The 21,571-nt window shown below is 46.0% G+C and overlaps 1 protein-coding gene across 5 annotated transcripts in view; it reads left to right on the top strand.

Moving 5' to 3' along the window:
* Positions 1 to 20,499, top strand: part of nrp1a (neuropilin 1a) — a 59,911-nt gene extending 39,412 nt beyond the window's left edge. For 2 of the 5 annotated variants that reach the window (XM_042068348.1, XM_042068347.1), the window contains 11 exons: positions 5,452 to 5,607; positions 8,291 to 8,435; positions 11,659 to 11,990; positions 13,185 to 13,329; positions 15,158 to 15,268; positions 16,323 to 16,382; positions 18,085 to 18,225; positions 18,408 to 18,682; positions 18,875 to 18,971; positions 19,102 to 19,155; positions 19,282 to 20,499. In XM_042068348.1, the coding sequence (XP_041924282.1) occupies positions 5,452 to 5,607; positions 8,291 to 8,435; positions 11,659 to 11,990; positions 13,185 to 13,329; positions 15,158 to 15,268; positions 16,323 to 16,382; positions 18,085 to 18,225; positions 18,408 to 18,682; positions 18,875 to 18,971; positions 19,102 to 19,155; positions 19,282 to 19,565 (1,800 nt within the window). In that variant the 3' untranslated portion in view covers positions 19,566 to 20,499. The remainder of the gene's footprint in view (positions 1 to 5,451; positions 5,608 to 8,290; positions 8,436 to 11,658; positions 11,991 to 13,184; positions 13,330 to 15,157; positions 15,269 to 16,322; positions 16,383 to 18,084; positions 18,226 to 18,407; positions 18,683 to 18,874; positions 18,972 to 19,101; positions 19,156 to 19,281) is intronic. The other 3 variants (XM_042068351.1, XM_042068350.1, XM_042068349.1) reach the window with 3 other exon arrangements.
* Positions 20,500 to 21,571: the final 1,072 nt, after the last annotated feature.

Raw genomic sequence — 21,571 nt, 5'->3', positions numbered from 1 at the left:
AGAGCTGTTTCCCCTCTAACTGGCCAGCAAAGTGAATCTCCATTACAAAATAGTTTAGGGAAAGCAAAACAGGTTGAATTCCACTGTAGTCACTCGAACTAATTGCAGACTTCCCTCTGATGGCAAAAGAAAAACAAATGGAGCTGTCAAACATATGTTAATTTCATGAAAGCAGAAGGAGCAGGCGAGGGATAGTCAGCTGCTGAAACAACCTCCATCAGTGTTTCATTTTGTTTCACCTGTCAAAACAAACATGCTTTCATCTAGCCATAATCTAGGGGATGGATCTATGGTTTAAACTCGTCATTGTTTTGCCTCATCTCATCCCTCCCCCTGTGCAGTTTGTTTGACCATTTTCTATGAAAGCCGACTGATCTAGCCTATCATCTAGCCTGTTTTCAGTCAAGCTAGCAGGCTCTGTCACCATGCCAACAGATGAGTAATTACAAGCATGGGACTCTAATGAACATCAGGCAGTGGTCTAATGAAGCCTGGGGCCTGTTTTGGGGATGGGGCCTCAAGCATACACAGGAACAGTTCTGAATCAGTCAAGGACTGTTTTGTGCCATATGAAAGGCCATTAAGCCCTTTTCCCCTGAAATCTCCTTGTTTGCATAGACTGTAAATGGTTTCAGCCCAATTATATTCATGTCTTGAGAGATATGAGGATTTAGACCATTCATCCTCAAATTTGTTCCAAGTCTTTATATCTCCTTTAGTAACAAATTGTGTCAAGGCTGGGTAAAATAAATAGCAACATATCAGTCCAAGATTTGATGATGTAAGATGAGAAGGCCAATGCTGTTCCCTAAAGCATTCAATGTTCCCTAATGCATTCAACATGCCACTGAGCCTCACAGTGGATTGGAAAGAACAAAAACTATGTAATTGGATTCCTAGTTTACAATTACAGCAGACTACGTTCAGTTGATCTTGGCCCTGGTACAGTTACAGGAATATCAGATCATCTATAAGGAAATTAGACTTGCAGATGCTCTTTTTTAACACTAAAACGCACACTACACAAATCCCCACACACACACACACACACACACACACACACACACACACACACACACACACACACACACACACACACTCACACACATTACGTACCTGTGCACCCATTAGTTGGCTTAGGTCGTTTCTCACTGTCAGATGAAGTAGATGATTGGAGCTTGGGAAAAAAGGTGCATAATTTAATGCTACCATGCAGCCATGAGGGCTAAAAATAGCACCGTAATCCTGCCAGGTAAATTTGGTGATGAATTAGAAAGGTCCCAGGGGAGCTCATAGGTCTCACAGCATCGCGTAATACAATTTTCATGAAAAGCGAATTAATTACACCTTCTGTTAATGGAATTTATAAGAAACCACGCAATGGCCAGGTGTCGAACAGTTACTGCCAAAAAAAGAATGGCAGGAAAAGGCAATGTGTGAATGATGGATGACAAAGGAAGACAGAGTGACTGGGGGTGTGTTCTTTGGTGCCCTGGAAATACCTTGAGGTGTGTTTATTTTCACAGGGACTTAGGACTAACCCATCTCCTCATCCGAGCCTTACTTTGCCTCTAGCCTGAAGGGACACATAATGGCACAGCTTTAACCAGATGGTATTTGCATTAGATTCATAAAACAAGACTTCCTTCTCTACATAGTGGTGAGCTTTGTTGTTTTTAGTTTAGCTTTTTTTACCCTTTGTTTTGTGAGCCAAAAGGACAGCAAGCATATTTTGCTCGCCAGTTGGGAAATCAGTCTCTCTCTCTCTCTCTCTCTCTCTCTCTCTCTCTCTCTCTCTCTCTCTCTCTCTCTCTCTCTCTCTTGCTCTCTCATCCCTCTTTCCCACCCACATACACACAGATTGGGGAGAGGTTGTATTTTTCCACATAGACACTGAATTGGCTGCCAGATAAACAGATCTTAAACTGGCAAGCCCCACTCTCCGGCATTGTAAACCCTCCCCATGCGCCGAACCCTCCACCCACCCACTCTCATGAGCTGTGTTACGAGAAAGACAAGCAGTGGGAAACAATTTGCTAAACCCCTGTGCTTCTTGCCTTTCCCTGCGTTCCATCAGCCACTCGAGATGCTCTCCCCCCCCCGGCTGCCGTCTGTGGCTGGGGAGAGCCAGTCTCCTCCCCTGCGCCGTCACATGGCTCCATACGGCCAGCTCAGGCTAATTCTGAACTCATGATGGAGCTCCATTTAATGAATTTTTACAAGGGTTAAGGACGGATTAGCACCAAGTCATCTTCCTCAGAGGGGACAAAGGGACAACATTCGAAGTCGAAAATGAACTTGCGCACACACACACACACACACACACACACACACACACACACACACATGCACACACACACACACACACATGCACACAGATGTGTTGAAACATTTCTCCCCTGTTAATCTAATTGCGCAGCAGGCTTAACTGGCTGCCTACAAGCTAGAGCGCGACTAATTCCGTTTCTGCTTTTCTGCTTTCATTTGTCAGTGTAATGAGAGCGGTGTGCGTTCACTACCCTCGCCCGTGTTAAGCAGCTCTCAGCATTCAGCTTGCCCACCTAGCGCATGGTCAGGTGGGACTGAAGCAGAAGGAAGGAATAGTGGAAGACAGAGAATGCGGGAAATTGGCTTGTGAAAGTCACAAATGCTTGGACATTATTTTGTAGAGGAAGCGTGTGTGCTATTCCATCATATGCCTTTTAGTCCTTGAAAGGATGTACAGAACTGTCTGCAATCATTTCAAGCACCAGAATGTTTCGCAGCTTAAAGTGATAAGCTTTTGTTTTTTTTTTGTCGTTCGTCTTGAGATGGGCCCTGTTCCAAGCGCAACTGTTTACATAAAACCATCTAAGAAAATTACAAAAAGAAAAATTGGGATGGAGTGTGGGGCCCTTGTTTTGCTTTGTCAGCACAGTCTTAAAATACCTTTTCCGCAGTGAAGAACATCCGCTGCTTTTTAACACATTGAGATGACTGTTACATCAGCCATTCAGCATGATTCATTCTCTCAACTCATTCACTTAGGGGCAGATGATGACTGACGCTTTTGTCTTTTTATCCTGTCTTTCTTCTGGCTCTTTCATACCACTCCGTTCCAATCTGCACCTCTCCACGTCTCCCTCCATTGTGTCTTCCTCCATCTCTTTGAGCGTCTCCTCTTGCCATATGCTTCCTCCCTCTCCTTCACTCTGTCCTTTTCACTCTGGGCTCTTTCTGAGCTGTATGAGCATCAATAAATTATGTATTGTTCATTAGTGCTGATCTGTTGTCAGTATGCATCAATGTGCTGAAGACATTGATTCAGTCTGCTCGCCACGCCACAGTTTTCAGATCAGTCCGTCCGACCCCTCTCGCCCCATGGAGCGCCTCTGGCCTCTCATTCTCTGGGCTTCTGTGTGTGCTGCCGTCTGGCCTACAGCTGAAACACGTGTCCTCTTTCTTCATGTATATTTCATCATCACTGAATATAGAATCATACCTTAAGGGCTCACGTAACCAGGTGAGAGTGCTTAATGACTCCATGGGAGTCGATGGACGTTTGAAAAAAAAAAAATATGGCAAGACAAGGTCACTGTCTGTCTCCTCATTCTGCTTCTCCGCCTTCCTTTCTTTCCTGACATTCTCACTGGAATAGTTGTTGAAGGCCAATTAGCAGATAGATCCAGTGACAAGCTATGTTATTGGTCAGTTTCTCCAAAAGGCCATGTATTTATTGGTCACGGTGGTGGCAGAGCATGGTTAGCTGGCTTTGAGATGTGTCTAGAAGAGACAGACAGAAAGCAGAGGGCTTGTCGCGGATCACCTACTTCATCCACACTAACTTCACATAGACAGGCTTCTGGCTTTTTCTCTATTTTGTTCTATCCCTCAAATATAGATGGACGTATGTGTGGTCACATGGGTGACCCCATTTATAAAGTAAAAGACAAGAGGGCAGGGATCATGTTCTATATTAGACCGCGTCCCAGAAATCTTGCCCTTATTTGGTAGTCCATCAGAACTTATACAGTATTCTCCATTTCTTCAAGCGTTCATTTTTAAGAGGAACTTCATACAAGATAGCATCTGTTTTTGCGCTTAGCTCTGAAAGTTATTGCACTGGAGTGAAATGGATCATCAGCGGCCAGATACTAAGAATCTAAGGCATATGAGATGTCATGAGACGTTATCTGTGGGATACTATGCTTTGATTTTTTGGGTCCATGTCCCAAGCAGTCTTAAACATGTCAACCCATTTGTATGTGTTAAGTATCAACAGCCTCCCATGTCCCCTCTCAGATGTAGAGCACAGTAATTTGAGAAATGCTCACATTACTTTGGTTACTTTGAAGTACCTCTCTCTTTCTCCCTCCCTCTCTCTCTCGCTTGCTCTTTCACCACAGCATGGCTATTCCCAGATTTTTTCCAAGCTGCCAGAGGTCTGCAGTTGATAAAGTCCTATGTTTTTCTTTGCACGCAAAGCACATTATTCCTCATTAGTGACGATGAAGCCAGACCCTTGAAACGCTAATGCCACTGGAGCTTGGGACATTGGAAAAGCCTTGCTCCCATGGTTCGCTCCACCTCACAAGTCAAGCGCCACCTCTAACTCTCTCCATTACCCCCCTCACTTGAATCCAGGATGGGATTGAGTTTAGTTAAGAGTGCTTGATCGTGCAGTGAAGAGGCTGCGCATGCACGGTCTGTTCAGAAACACAGAACGTATCCTCTGTAGCTGAAACAGAGAGGGACGATACAGGGTAGAAAACTATCTTTAGGTCAAGTACATACTTTTACATTGTGTAAAGATGTAGAGTGTGTTCTGTGTGGAAATACCCTCTTTAATTCTAGATCATGCAGTAGGCTATATTTTTTTGCACATCTTACAACTGCTGTGTTAATACTGTAGTGATATATTTTGTCTGGCAGTAAGGTTGTCTATTGGTGAGTGGAGGTGCAAAACGCACACCAGAAAAGGAGGTGCTGGCAACCAGTAAAACACTTGCAAAAGGAGAGAAGTGCCGCACACTCCCGAGTTACACATATAAGTCTTTAATGTGACAACGTTTCGGCCTGTTGGCCTTCCTCAGGTCACCGAAACGTTGTCACATTAAAGACTTATATGTGTAACTCGGGAGTGTGCGGCACTTCTCTCCTTTTGCAAGTGAGGTTGTCTATTCCCAGAAGCCCCTTTCTTGCACACTTGCAGGAAATGAAGTTGTGCCAGTTCTTTTCCGTTCATAATTATGATCTCATATTCATGTTCTTTACACGTAAAACAGAGCTGGAGATGACTTTGCTGATTGCAGCGAGGCGCTCAAATGTCTGCTCTCGTTCCTTTTAGTGGCTCATTTCCCTCTGTTTATGGCTCACAGCAGCAACAGAACAGCTGGGCATAACTTAACATCTCTCTCTCTCTCTCTCTCTCTCTCTGTTTCCCTCTCTCTCTCTCTTCTGTCACTCTCACAGGTTGATCTAGGTTTCCTTCGCTTCATCTCAGCTATTGTGACACAAGGTGCCATCTCCCAGGAAACCATGAAGACCTATTTTGTGCGCTCGTACAAAGTAGAAGTGAGCTCCAACGGCGAGGACTGGATCACATTAAAGGAGGGCTCCAAGCAGAAAGTGAGGGCCATCAGATGTGCATAAATACTCACACCCACTTCTTCTCTCTGTCTGTCTCTCTGTCTCTCTCTCTCACACACACACACACATACACACACACACACACACACACACATACTGTACACGCACACACACGCACGCGCACACACACACACACACACACACACACACACACACACACACACACACACACACACACACACACACACACACACACAGACGTCCAGTGTAAAGTCAGTGGTTCTCACAGCATATATTGCCTCATAACTTTTCAACAAGCTGTTTCACTGAGTTCATACGAGGCCATAGTTGCTACGCTGTGAAAATCACTAGTGATTTTATTTACAATATTGTCTTTCCAATGCTGCTTGCTCATAAATCAAGTAGCTCTATTGTGGTCCACAGAATCCCACAGAAATCCCTTGATATACACTTACAGAACTCGGATGCCAAGTAGAACAAGGGTTCTTGCATTGATTATGTATGCCAGAGACAAAAAAATATACAGTATTAAAGGTGATTTCTGGGTATTGTTTAGCTAACTGAAATGGTGAGATTATATTCTACTTTCTACTTTAGTCATTTTCAGTTCTTTCAGGTTATTCATTAGTCATTCAGATATTATCACTGTGACAAAATAAATTCAGAGGACAATAATGGCAATGATAGAATCTAGTGAGTGACAATGATTTGTCTTAGCCTGAGTATGTAGGACACAATAGAACTGATTAAAAGAGAGATTCCGACAGGACGAGTCCAGGAGGGCGACTGGAATGGGGCTGTGTTTGAGCAGCTGCTCTGAGTACCTCTTCATCAAAGCACTCAAGCAAAGCATGACAAAGCACACACACACACACACACACGTACACACACACACACACACACACACACACACACACACACACACACACACACACACACACACACACACACACACACACACACACACACACACACACACACACACACACACACACACACACACACACACACACACACACGTACACATGATCGATCAGTGATCAGGTCCGCAAACAGACCAGGCTCCTTTTCACTGCACAAATAAACCTGACAGCCAGAGGTTATGGAGGTGTTGAGTGGTTGCCGTGGGAAAGTGATAAAGCTCAGGATTGTGTAAACACAATTGTCTCACATCTAGCACTCACTCTTTTGTCCTCCTGTGTGTGTACATTATGTTAAGTGTTTTTATCTTATTGACACTCGCTATAAGGAAAAGGTTTAACATGTTTTATTGTTCCAAAATAGCGCCCAGGACCACCAAATTTACCTTGACATCTCAAATATCATAAGCACCATCTTCCATAAAATGTGAAACATTAGGAGGACATGGCCATGTTACCTTTTAACCTTCCTTGGTGTGCTTATAACTTGTGGACACATGTATGCACAGAGCCGCACATAGACCCTCTGACCTTTTTTTACATTTTATTCACTTATTTTAGTTTGAGGTAAATGATTATATGTTGTTATATAATATCATTAATAAGGATAAATGTATATCCTCTTAGCATGAGTGAGATACTAGTATAATATGAGACTTGAACAAACAATTTGCAAAATATCGTCTTATTGTCGGTATTGACTGAATTGAGATTTTTTTTTTGTCATTATCGCACACTCCTAATAGGAGAGGGAATGAACAGGATCTCTCTCTCTCTTTCTCTTTCTTACTCTCTCCTGCTCCTCTCTATCTCTCTCTCTCACATACACACACGCACACTTATTCTCACACATTTAATAAGCAATGCCCAGGGATTCAACAACAAGGGGTTCTGGATGGACTAATAACTGTGTGTGTGGGTGTGGGTGTGTGTGAGTGTGCCCTAGATATTGTTGAAGAGTGTGAGTGTGCTTGCGTGTGTGAGGCAAACTTCAGCCCATGTTAACTTTCTATGCACACACACACACACACACACACACACACACACACACACACACACACACACACACATACAAACACACACACACACACACACACACACACACACACACACACACACACACACACACATACAAACACACACACACACATTGCGTGGGCTTTCTCAGAGGGCTGGCGGGCCTGGCAGGCACTCAGTTGGAAAGGCCAAAGGGTTATGGCATCATTGGGCTCTGTGATTAGCAGTGGAGGTGTCTGATCGGCACACTGGATGCTCTTCCTCAGGGCATCTTGGAGAGAGATAAAGAGAGGGAGACGGGTGGAGGGCAGAGATAGACAGACTAAGAAAAAAGAAGGAGTTAAGAGTGAGGGATCCATACAGATGAAATGACTCGGCTGACATTTAAGGAGTGAATTTTGAGCAGTGGTCTGTCCCGAAGAGGTTAATGGATGAGTGCCCATCTTTTAGCGATAATTCTTCATCTCCATGAAAAGCATTAGGATGGCAAGCTCTCTTTAACATTCTCTCTTTAGGAGTGTCTTTTTTTTCCGTCCACATCATCATAACAGCAGTGCTTTGAGGAAGCTGACCTAAATAAGCCCTCTGTCTCTGCGTCTGCCTCCCCCACCCCCCTCTTCCTTCCCCGTCTCATTTTCTGGGGCAAGGCGCCAGGTGATTCCCCGTGCTTTGTTGGGCCTTCTCTCCCCAGCTGACATTCAAAAACAAACAACGTCAATAATTGATGTCTGTCTCTTTTTTTTTTTCCATTGTGTCATTGTCAGATTTTCCAAGGGAACACCAACCCAACGGACAAGGTCAAGGCGGCGCTGCCCAAGCGCACTCTTGCCCGCTATGTACGTCTGCGGCCATTCACCTGGGAGAACGGCATCGCCCTGCGCTTTGAGGTCCACGGCTGCAAGATTTCAGGTGAGATCATTGATTCAGCTTTTTAAGCTATGCCTGCCATAATACATTTACCCTTCCTGTCAATGTAGCACAGGATGGAAACGCAGTTTGTGATAATTCTGAGGTACCAAGTGCCTAGCGTGTTGTGTATAGAAAATGTAAAAAAAAACCATTGTCTGTCTGCAGCTGTTGGCATCACCTATGAATGTTTCACTCATTCGTTTAACCTCCTCTTTTTGCACTCAGCCCATCTCCCATGCAACTCAGATTGTTTACTCATAGAGAGAGAAAGAGATGGGGGAGAGAGAGGGAGAGAGAGAGAGAGAAAGAGAGAGAGATGGGGGAGAGAGTGGAGAGAGAGAGAGGCAACGGACTGGAGTTTTTGCTATTTTCTCTGACAGGAGTGCAGTGGCTTTTGCATTATAGATGAGAGGCACATGAAGTTGATTACATATTTATGTTACCTGATGTTTGGATGTAGCTCATTTAAAATGAATGGCAGCAGCCCTAGCAGCAAGGGCTGCAGCACAGCTCACTGAGTGCTCATCTATCTCTCCCACTGTACACATGCACACGTGCACACACACTGTACCGCACACAGAGAACTTCATCTACTACGTCTACTCAAATACACACACACACACACTCAGTCAATAGTGTAGTATATTCACAGTCCAGTTTACTGTAGCCGTTCAAGCCAGACACACACGCGCAGAGACACAGAAACACCCTCACACACCCCGCCCCTGCTGGCACAGATCCATTTGAATCTGTGTGCTTTCTGGCAGACTGCCACCCTCTCCACAAGGCTTTGATTGTGGAGGATTTCATATCATTACTCCCTCAATGTCATCCCTCTTTACTGTGATGCGTGCGGTACTCATCCAGCTTCTGACATCCGCCATCAATGTCCCTCATGTGGAAAGCATGTATATTCTATGAATCCCCGCGTGCTGTGCACAGGGAGCGTTTAAAGATTATTTTAGGAATCTACTGCTGTGCACATCTGTGTATGAATTGATGAAAGACTGCATGTTGGTGTGTGTGTGTTTGTATGTGTGTGCATGTGCTTGTGTGTGCGTGCGTGTGTGTATGTGTCTGTGCGGTTCAGCAGTCCCCAGGGTACAGCTGGACTTTGCCATGTTTGGGCGGGTGACCAGACCACACTGCAAACACATCAGAGGCAAGATGCATTATGGGTTGCCCCAGTGACATCATCAATGCGTTGTGGCCTGTGCTCAGATGATGCAGCCAGCTGGGACGCTGCTTGGGCAGGCTAATGATAGAGAGGAAAACAGAGAGAGAGAGATAGAGTGAAGTCTATCATGCCCTTCAAATCACAGCAAGCGAGGATGATATTACTCAGATGCAGGGACTGACAGCAGATGCATGCTCAAGCTTTACACACTCTGCTACTTGTGCACATAATGCCACTGACACACATTTATAAGCCTCCTCTTCATGTTTGTAAACAAAGCCAGCTGAGCGTGTGGCCAGGCGGGCATGCTTCCAATTGCATCTCCACCCAGAGGGCCGTCTACCACCACTGACATACACACATCCCACAATCCCTCTGGGGCGTGTCTGCCCGCCCATGCTACCCCAAAGCTGTCCCCGAGTCCCAGCTGACCTTTAACCTTCGGCCGCTACCCAGAATCGGGCAGATAAAAATACACAAAAATCATCGATATTCTGCAGTCCAGAAGTTTTTTTTTTTTTTTTTTGCCAAGTCGACAAGCGAACGGAAAGTTCTTGGTTCTTGTTTTTTTTTTTTTTTTCCTTCAGAGAATCAGACTTTTCTCTTTCCCGCTTTTTCTCTGTTCTGACTCGCTTTCTTCTTTTTTTGCCTCTTACTGTCAGCGTTTCTGGCCCAGTAGGAAGGGAGCCCATGTCTCCCCCTGTCCTAAGGCCCTTTCAAATAGAGACAAATCTCACCGTGGCCGTTTGTTGTCAGGATCCATGGAACACAGATTTCAACTCGCCGGTTGCTCAGGGAGACAGGCAGCGAGGGTATTTTCCCCCGACCTCAGAGTGAGCGAGGAAGTTTAGTCGGAGTACAACAGAGACTCAGTTCTGAGCCAGACTCTGTCGGGGTTCTTTTTCTCAGAGTCAAACATTAAACACCATTGGTGACCTTTCCCAGACCCTCTCTGCGGTTATTTGTGGCTACTCTGTCAGGGGGAGCAGATTGAAAATTTTGATGATATTGCTCTCGACAGATTGCAGACAATAAAGCTTTGGCTGGACAGCGAGTCAGTGGTTTCACACACTCCAGCTTTCATTTTTTTTTCTCTACAATTCATCTCCTTTAGTCCAGACTCCATCTGACAGTAAAATATTATGATCAGATTGTAGTCATCAGCTTATGGAAACAACACACGGAGGATGAGCGGAAAAGACTTCTCCTTTCAGAGCAAATGGGCCAGCGGGAGAGGGGGGCAGAGGAAACGCAAGGCAAAGACGGCAAGATGGATAGAATGCTGGAGTGCCGGGGAAGATGAGAGAGAGACAGGGGAAGCTCCCCTGGCATCAGGTTAAGAATGAAAGGCCAGCCTTAATTAGGCATCATGAGACAAACACCGCAGGCAGGAAGATGGACACACAAGAGGTCAAAGGCAAGGAGAGCAAAGAGGGAGAAAGGAACACTCAGACATAGTCTTACACATGCACATGCATACAGATACCGAGAGTGAGAGAGAAACACTTTGTGTGTGTGTGTGTGTGTGATAGAGAGAAAGAGAGAGAGAGAGAGAGCGCACCTTTCTACATTTTATCTCTCCACCCTCTCTCTGACTGAATACTTGTAAGCCTTGAGAAAGCCTATTGTTCATCTCCCCACTCAGGGCTATGATGCTATCACTCCTTTTGTAATACCTCTATCTTAGCAGACTCTGTATCTCATTCTGTTTCTCTCTGTGGTTTTGCATTCAATCTGCAGATAGCAGATAGGACTTTGATTGCAGAGGGTTTGATATTATTACTCCATTTTTTCTTGCCCACTTGTGAAAGAAAAATAATCTCAAAAAGTAAAAAAATGTCAAAGAAAAAGAGGGCCCTAAGGAATGAAATGTAGCATCTATGGCAAGAACACAATATAAATATTCTCTCCCTTTCTCTCTCTCTCTCTCTCTCTCTCTCTCTCTTCTCTCTCTCTCTCTCTCTCTCTCTCTCTCTCTCTCTCTCTCTCTCTCTCTCTCTCTCTCTCTCTCTCTCTCTCCTATGTCTGTCCTTCCCTCTAAAACAGAGTACCCATGCATGGGCATGTTGGGCATGGTGTCTGGCCTCATCACGGACTCCCAGATCACGGCCTCCTCCCACACGGATCGCAGCTGGGTGCCGGAGAACGCTCGCCTGCTGACCAGTCGCTCGGGCTGGATGCTGCCGGCGCAGACACAGCCCTTCACCAGCGAGTGGCTGCAGGTAGACCTGGCCGAGGAGAAGCTGGTGCGCGGCCTCATCATCCAGGGCGGCAAGCACCGCGAGAACAAGGTCTTCATGAAGAAGTTCCGCCTGGGCTACAGTAACAACGGCTCCGAGTGGAAGATGGTGATGGACGCCACTGGCAGCAAGCCCAAGGTGAGGACAAGGTCATCGATATTGGAGTCGGTTGGAGGTGCTTAATTATTCTAATGCTCATGAATTCGTCAGGTTCACAACCTTTGATGCATAAAAAGCATTGAAGTGAAGGAAATACCACCTCCACACTTCTTACACCTCTAGAGATTAGCATGTTTTGATGATTCCCTGCCTGGGTTTTTGCCTCCTTTTAGTACATTGCTTACCCCAAGGAGCCTTGAAACGGAATTGCTTACCTTTGCGAAGCGAATAGGGTATTAAATAGAGACAAAGATCAAAACTAAAAGAGGTGGAGAGAAGGGGAGGAGAAGAGGATTTCTGACTCGGTGTAGACCACAGTCGTCATGACCATTGTCATGCTGCACACTTTGTGCAGGTGTGTGTGTGTGTGGGTGTGTGTGTGTGTGTGAGAGAGAGACAGAGAGAGACAGAGAAAAAGAGAGGCATGTGTGCATGCATGAGTATTCTTCCATTTCCCTCAATGCTGCCAGCGCAGCAACACCTCATCCGCACTTACAACCACCAGGGCGACAGGGAACATAAATCTATCCCAGATGGCCCTGGCATTTGATTTAAAGGCAAGCGAAAGCTTGATGCCCCGCTGTCCTACTTAAAACCTCCTGTCTTGCCTCCTCACTCGCTCACTCTCTGTCTCCCTCCTTTTTCTCTGTCCGTTTCGCTCTGAGTGAAGGACAAATGAGGAGACAGCGCTAACGGCCATTCATTCATTCGCTCTCATCTGCGTTGTCTTTTCGGTGCACCAAGGGAGTCTCTTCCCCTCTTTCTCATCAAGGTAAAGGCACTTCACAGGCTCGGCTCAGTGCTGCGTGCGTGGGGCTTTTGACCGGCGCCCCCCCCCCCCCCCCCCCCCCCACCACCACCTAAACCCCCCCGCTGCGCTGGCTCGCTCTGCCACCAGCGGGAAACGGGACGCGGCCTCTCTGATCTCGGCGAGCGGAGCTCTCTGGTTTCGCTCCTCCGCTCTGTTCAGTTGATCAGAGACAGCGCGAGCGAAAAAGAGCCCGAGGGCCTTTGGAAGAAACGGAGGACTGGAAGAATCTTGCACCCCTTTTTTCGTCTTGCAGCTTTTCTCTATCCCCTTTTCCTGCCTCAGCAGTCTTCCACCGCTTCTCCTCTCTTCTTTCGCCTGTCTGTCATTAACGTATTCTCCCCCTCTCTCTCTCTCTCCGGTAGATTTTCGAAGGCAACATGAACTACGACACTCCTGTGCAGAGGATTGTGGAGCCTCTGCTGACCCGCTACGTGAGGGTTTACCCGGACAGAGCCACTCCTGCAGGGTTGGGACTGAGACTGGAGCTCCTTGGCTGTGAGATTGAAGGTATGCCTATTGCCTAAGCAGTAACAACAACAAACGCACACTCACCCAGACTTGCACGGATAACACAATTTAGCATCTGCTCCATCTGTCTTGGTCCTAAAATCAACAGATGCTTGTTTTTTCATCTTGTAAATGAAAAACCTAGAAATCCCTGTGCAGTTCCAACAAAAACATTTAGTTTGACATGATCCAATATAAATGTTAACATCTCCTACATAGACATTGCTCTGGGATATCTTCAAATTAACTCCTGATCCTCTGAAGCTAAATTACTTGCAGGTATAGCTCTGGTGTAAATATGCTCTTCCTTCGAGCTAATTTGTAATCAGGGAGAGGCTTGCCTGTGTGCGGTTCTCCCGCGACTGATGTGGATGCGGGAAGATAGAAAGGCTCAGTGTGTGTGCACAGAAGTCAGGCTGCCGAAAAGCCCTCATACACATATGAGTGGTAACACCCAGGAGAGTGTACAGCTGTGAGGGGGGAGGCATCTCTTGGCTCCCCCTGAACCAGGACAGTTGTCCTGCAGATGCGACTTCAAAGACAGGCAGCCCCCTGCCCCTCCTTCCACCCCACCCAGATTTCCCTTTCCAAAAGCTGAGCCTCTGAAACAGATGGAGAAGATCTCTGTCCACCTGCCCCAGTGGATTAGTGCCTCCACCTCACTCACTCTCTTTTTCTCTTTCTCTCTGTGCGTTCAGGCTTGTTCTGGCTGCCTGTGCAAGGCCTCTGGAGTCCCGCTGGGGCTTTGGATCACAGTGCTTGTTGTCAGTGTTAATGCCAATGCACACGCACCCCCCGCCACACAGACACACACACACACACACACACACACACACACACACACACACACACACACACACAAGCACTGTGTATAGAGCTCAGATGCATGTACCCACAAAATCATCATCATGTACGCAAACAATCAAACAAGGCTTTGGCGACAACAGACATTGCAGAACACAAGCTTATACAGAGCTGATGCACATGTCTGTGATTGCCAACACACACACACATACACACGCGCAGACACACTGACACACACACACATACTTCTGACACACACACACACACACACACACACACGCACACACACTTCTGACTTATTCACCCCGTGTGTACCCTGCTGACCTGGCTCACATTTCCATTGCTTTCCACAACATCTGATAGACTTTAGCTTCTCTTAGATCCCTTTCCCTCCCTTCCCCTCCTTCTTACTCTCTCTCTCTCTCTTTCTTTCTCTCTCTCTGTCCTTGATGACTTGAATGACATCTTTCTAATACATCCTTGCCTTCCTTGACCCCTCTAACTGGGGAAAGCCCAGTGATCCCCGTGATGAGATTCATTACAGCCCTTAGTAAACAGAGCGGTCCTGTCCGCTGCCTGCCCACTCTGCCACAGACCAGGGGCCCCACGCCGCAGCGTATGCCACGCCACTCATCAAGGGCCTCCCCACATCCAAAGGGGGCCCTCCGGGCCCTAATGACAGGTCTGCTGGCAGCCTCAGCTGCGCGGTGCGGCCCAAGGCGTGGCTGCCCACCGGCCACAGCGGCAGCGGCCCGCACGCCAGCCTCAGATCCACACGCACTATTTATACCCTGCCAGATCCAGACTACAGAGTAGGGTTCATGGAGCTGGTCGGACAAGTGTTTGTTTGCTTTGCAGAAGCAATAAAGAAGCACTGATGAAATGCCACTGACTGTAGCTCAATATCTCTCCCTCTCTCTCCCTTTCTCTCTCTCTCTCTCCCTTTCTCTCTCTCCCTTTCTCTCTCTCCCTCTCTCTCTCTCTCTCTCTCTCTCTCTCTCTCTCTCTCTCTCTCTCTCTCTAGCGCCGACTCTTGCTCCCACCACGCTGGCCCCCAGCACTACGCCATCAGATGAGTGTGATGATGAGCAGGCCAACTGCCACAGTGGAACAGGTGATGACTACGAGCTGACAGGTGCCAACGCCACCCCAATGAGACTGCAGCCCCCTAATCCCTCGCATGCATGCACACAGTCACAGACACACAAACACACTTGTAGACTCACACGCACATGATACACTCTCACACATACGATAAAGGGCACTGACACATACTGACACTGTGACACTGACACGTACATGCACCATTGCACTCATAATAACCCACTGCATCCAGAATGCACCTGATCAACTAACACCCTTCTATATCTCTCTCTCTCTTTCTTCCTCTCTCTCTCTCTCTCTCTCTCTCTCTCTTTATCTCTATCTATCTCTTTTAACACCTGAGCACTCTCAACACCTGCACAGAAAGCATTTCACAAACCGCTGGCTCCAGCACCTGTTGTGTCACTCTTGCACACATCCAGTATTGAGTATTAAGATCATGAGGATGATGATCTGTGCTCTTTCTACACTTTCGCATTTGATTTTTCCCTATGCATGCACAGACACACACACACATACACACACACACACACACACACACACACACACACACACACACACACACACACACACACACACACACACACACACACACACATACATACACACACACACACACACACACACACCCCACATCCAGACACCCTTGTACTTGTCCTCTAGACTGCAGTCTCTTGGTGTGAGCATGAGCATGCTGGGGCCTCTCTGTCCACACAGAACAAGGGGAAAGTAGGTCTTCTCAAATCAGAGCAGTGACGGGCACTCAGCCCCCCCTCTCTGGATAGATAGAATGACACTAATGAATGAGTAGCTCTGCCACAGAGCCCACCTCACTTTAGCTCAGTTCAGCCAGGCAGAATATCCTACACACAGTGACTCACCAAATCCACATTGATTTAAAAAAGAAAACAACCCATTATCATCATTATCAAGCGCAACAGTTCAACAGTATATGAACTGCAGACAGAGAACAGTAAATATACAGCAATTCTCTTAAAACAGCATGGCCATTAGATATGAATAGTTTGGCTGAAGTACAGTAGAGATGTTAGCGCATGTCTAACTGTTCTTTTACCGCTGTCCAGCAGGAGGAACCATCATGCCAGAAACGACAACCGAGTTGGAGACAGTTCCAGAGGAGCAAGGTACATTTTTTTTCCATACTCTTTTTCCAGCTCATTTCTCTTTGCTGTTTTCACTGTTGATGGATGTCTCAGTAAACTCTCTCTCTCTTCCTGAGGGCTTTTTTCTGCCCACGTTTCTGTGTCTGAAACAGCAGTGATTGTGTTGCCAATATGCTTCTTCACTGTGTTTGTGTCTGTGCCGAGTTATTATCAATCAAGTGTATGATAATGGACTGCACCTTTCATTCCCTTTACCCGAGGCACACACACACACACACAACTCTCTATCTCTCTCTCTCTCTATCTCTCTCTCTCTCTCTCTCTCTCTCTCTCTCTCTCTCTCTCTCTCTCTCTCTCTCTCTCTCTCTCTCCTCTCCCTTTTATCTGACCTTGACTAATTAAAATAGAAGCTAGTCTGTGTTTGCCTGGTAACTGCATGGCAGTGGATAGACTCACTAGAATATGGATTCAGCAGAGCAATTTAGTTAACAGTCTGCTCCTGGGGTGGACTGTGCCGAGGTGTACTCTGCCTAACACATTGTGCACAGAACAAGCCTTGGACTGGGGCAGGAAGACATATACCCCTCCCCCCGCTCTGCACTGATCCAGCCTTAATCCTTTCAGAGATGGAAAAGGCAAAACAAAGCCTTTTTAATTGGAAACGGGCGTATGTTCCTCAGCACTAGTGGCAGAGTGCCTGCCCTGTGGGTTTTTGCTGGGAATTCTTTCCTCATCGTTGCCTGGATAAATAGACTTGATGCTCTGTGTCGGAGCACAGGTCTGACATTCTTATTGAAAGGAATTTCTGCTCTCTTTCTGTCTTATGCTGAGAGAACAAAATGATGGGCGCACAGACAAAAGCCTAGTGGCTGCTACAGGCATTTCTAGACGTGTCTCCCTCTGACTTCGCTGTCTTCCTCTCTGTCTCCCTCCCCTTTCTCTTCACACTGCAATCTCTGCACTCCATTTATTTCATTCTGTTTCTTTTGGATGTTTCTCCATAGCACTGAATAACAATATGAGGCTAATTTCTATTCCTCTCCATCTCTATCAGTCTCTCTCTCACTCTCACTCTCTCTCTCACTCTCACTCTCACTCTCTCTCTGGGGGGGATTGTCTTGGGGAAATGCTGCCCTAATATATTAGCCATTTCCTTTAAAGAGCACCACTGGCCTCATTAAAAAACTGCCCCTCGCTGTGGGCTTTAAGTGAAAGCTGCTGTCCTATCTGAGCATGCTATTAGAATGCCTCCCTCTTCCTCTGTTTTTTCTTCTCATCCTCTCATTTTCCGGTGTTGACATTCTCCTGATCTCTTTGTGCTTCTATTGTTTTCCACAGTTAAAACAGTTATGAGTTATTGTTTTATATATATTGTGGAACATCCTGCCATGTGCAACCTGTAATATGTAGTCTACTTCCTTGTTCTGGACTGTCTCTGCCTATTCTGTCTTTCTTCTTTGTTATTCGGTGTCTGTTGTTGGTACTGTAGTATATCTTGCAGCACATCAGATTCATACTCTGTGATAGAGCTTTGCTGCCCCCTATTGGGCCATTGTATTTTTTCAAGTGTTGTAGAATCAAGGCATGGGAATAGTAGATACTTGTTGCACACATAAATTGTAGCTGTGTTAGAAACTTATGATAAAGTAGGGTAGTGTTGTAGTGGATATTGTGTTATAGTTTTGAAATAATTGAGCATCTTTGTGGGTTTTTTGTTTCACAGGTTTTACATGGTTTGCCTGTGATTTTGGCTTCCATGAGCCATCATTCTGTCGTTGGAGTTTAGAAGACAATGGATTCAGATGGCAGATTCAAACCAGCGGCACACCCACCCTTAACACAGGACCTAATATGGACCACAAAGGTGACGGAGAGAAACAGAGAAATCAAATAGGAAATAATACTCAATCAGGATAATGTGCACTGATCCCCTTTGTAATTATAGTAAATACAACTTAGCTACAGTGTAATATATCTTGGCAAACTGCCTTCACCTCATCCAACATGGCAAATCTAAACTGACTCCATTAAAATTGAAATTCTCAGGCGGCTCAGGGAACTTCATCCTCCTCTCGCCGGGTGCCCACGAGACTGAGGTGGCGCGCATCGTCAGCCCAGAGGTGGCATCGCAGGAGTCGGACCTGTGCCTGTCCTTCTGGTACCACATGGTGGGCTCACACATCGGCACACTGCACATCAAGCAACGCAAGGAGGGCGCCAAGGGCCCTGCTGACATCCTGCTCTGGACTGTCAGCGGTCACCAAGGCAACCGCTGGAGGGAGGGCCGTGTCCCAGTGCCCCACTCCAGTAAACCATATCAGGTACAGTTCCCAAAACTCACTCCACAATGTCCATGATGATGATGAGTGGAGCACTACAGCTTCCTGACTTTTTTTGTACCAAGAGTACTCGAGAAACAGAGATCTATGTAAAAAATGGCCGGAGTTAATGTCATAAATTCACTCCATAGCAGATGCAAGGTCATGTGTTAACTAGGCCCTCCTGCCCAACAGGTGGTCATTGAAGCTGCTGTCGAGAGGAAGAGTTTTGGGAACATTGCAGTGGATGACATCAAGATTCTGGACAATCTCAACATGGCTGAATGCAGAGGTGAGTAGATTCTTTGAGTGTGTGTGTATGTTAAGCCTGGTTTCACATGGTTTAGGACTGAGCAAAATCCCCGGACTCTTTTATGCACCAAGCCCATGCCATCCCTTATCATTGGCTTCTCTGTCTGTAGATCCTGCTGTTTCGACTGAACCCATGCTGCCTGAGGACATCCCGAATGAAATCTGTACGTCACTTGCAAGTCACTTTATCAGATTTTTGAGTTTCACATCCATGTCTCTGTTGTCTTTTCTCTGGCTTTGTGTTTTGCTTCATGTCTCTGACGTGTCACCTCTTGCTTGTGCCCGCACAGTGGAGGAGATCACAGACTTCCCCCGCATGGTAGAGAGCAGTGAGATTGGCGGAGGGAACATGCTCAAGACTCTGGACCCCATCCTCATCACCATCATCGCCATGAGCGCCCTCGGGGTCTTCCTGGGGGCCATATGTGGCGTCGTCCTCTACTGTGCCTGCTCCCACGGGGGCATGGCAGACAGGAACTTATCCGCTCTGGAGAACTATAACTTTGAGCTTGTGGACGGGGTAAAGCTCAAGAAGGACAAGCTCAACACACAGAACTCGTACTCAGAGGCATGAGCGCGACCAATGAGAGAGGAGCCCACCATCCCCTACAAAAAAGGGCCAGGCTAAATGGACTGCCAAGACTCTCTCACTGGACGAAGAGAAAACTCTGGAGGTTTGCGGGGAGCCAGTCTGAGGTTGTGACTGAGCCATGCTTTTCTCAGGAGCGGCAGTGAAAGGAACCTACCAGTAGGGGGGGACACTGTGTACAAAATATGAGGAAAAAAAACTACATCAACAAAAAATATGTACAGATGATTGAGATTATTTTAATTTTATTTTATTAATTTTTATGATTAATATTATTTTTTTTCTTGTTTTTCCTTTTTTACAATCAGATGCTGGTGTTGAGACCAATATCATGTTTAAAGTATTTATCTTCTCTGAGAATAAAAAGTTTATTTTTTATTTTCAGAATGTTCTTTTGTGTTGAAAAACCCAAAATGAACCATGGTGTGAGTAAAGGGTTCTATCATCAAAGCAAGACCAGAATCTTGCCCATCCTGATTCGCGAATGGGGAGAAAAGCATATATGGTTCCAACAGTGCCTTTAAGTGCATCTCTTTTAGCATTCTCTGTGAATTTATTTTCTAAAGTTTTGCATCCCTTTCCTTTCAATGGTAGGAGTGTGGTCAGGTATGCAAAAACAAAGTACATTTTATGGAGCGTGTATGGGAAGGCCAACATATTGTACATAAGTTTTAATATATTTTAAAGCCCCCACCACCAATCACTTTCTTAAAAAAAAGAAAAGAAAAAAGTAAATTGATTTTAAAAGCTGCAGTATTCCTTTTCCTTGGGTTTTGTGTTGTAAATAGAATTGTCTGGCTGTTTTGTGAAAGTGATCAGTGTGAGGTAGTTTTGTTCTCGTTTTTTTGTTGTTTTACCAGCCCTGTGTGTGTGTGTGTGTGTGTGTGTGTGTGTGTGTGTGTGTGTGTGTGTGTGTGTTTGTGTGGGTGTGGGTGTACACGTGTGTGTGTGTGTGTGTGTGTGTGTGTGTGTGTGTGTGTGTGTGTGTGTGTGTGTGTGTGTGTGTGTGTGTTTGCGGATGCGTGGGGGTGTAGTGGTGTGGGTGTGTGTGCGCATACGCGTGCGTCTATCCAGCTAGTCAATTCAGACACATGAAACACACATATGTAAACCACCATATCATCTGACTCTTCTACCCCAGTGTGTAGATTCACAAGTGAGTAGGCTAGAGCTAGTGAACAAACAGGACAGGACAGAACAAAACAAACAGATACTCACACATATAAGCCTAATGGCAGTAGCAGAGAGAGCCACATGATATTATGTAGCTAAATTTGTTCCATCAGTGATGTTTGTCTTTGAAGCAATGTAAAGTCTCTGTCCCCTCACTTTGCTTTTTATGTTATTACTGTCTATTATTCACTCTCCTTTGATCTCTGTGGATCATTATTTCTGTCTCTGACATTCTTTTACATTCTCTCAATCACACTCAGTTGGATTGTTCTGCTTTGTTTGTCATTTCCATGTAGTGTGTATTGAGGAGAGTTCATTCCAGTGGTCATGGCCTATCTCAGAGACAATGAATCATGCATGGAATGTCTGTCAAGAAACCAAATAGACTTTTTCGAACACTACAGGACAAAAAAAAAACAAGAATACATTGCCTTGCAAATTGAGTGGGACAGTGACAGTGGTATAGCCACATTTAATCATGTTGTACTATAGGCCTATGTGTTGTCTTGGAAAAAAGTGCTACTTTCACCGCCATCAAAGCTTGAATACTCCTAGGGCCCTGTGACTGGGGAAAAGTGAATTGTAAGAATGGTGCTATCATCTGTTCACAGCAAGCCTGGGGCTTTGGCACTCGTTATGTCACATTGCCGGCCTCTTCACAGCGCCCTGCGATTTCATAGGCCATCTGTGTTGTTGACATCAGGGCGCGGGACCACTGGTGTGGCCACTGGATGCTGGAGCTGAGTGATGTCATTCGGATAGCTGGCCATTGGCTGTTGAGTCTTTATCAAAGGACTGTGGCCTCACCTGTCAGAGGT

Source organism: Alosa sapidissima, chromosome 17 (assembly GCF_018492685.1).
Source record: "Alosa sapidissima isolate fAloSap1 chromosome 17, fAloSap1.pri, whole genome shotgun sequence".
Lineage (NCBI taxonomy): Eukaryota > Metazoa > Chordata > Actinopteri > Clupeiformes > Clupeidae > Alosa > Alosa sapidissima.
The sequence above is the reverse complement of the archived record's forward strand: the minus strand, read 5'-3'. Positions and strand labels throughout refer to the sequence as shown.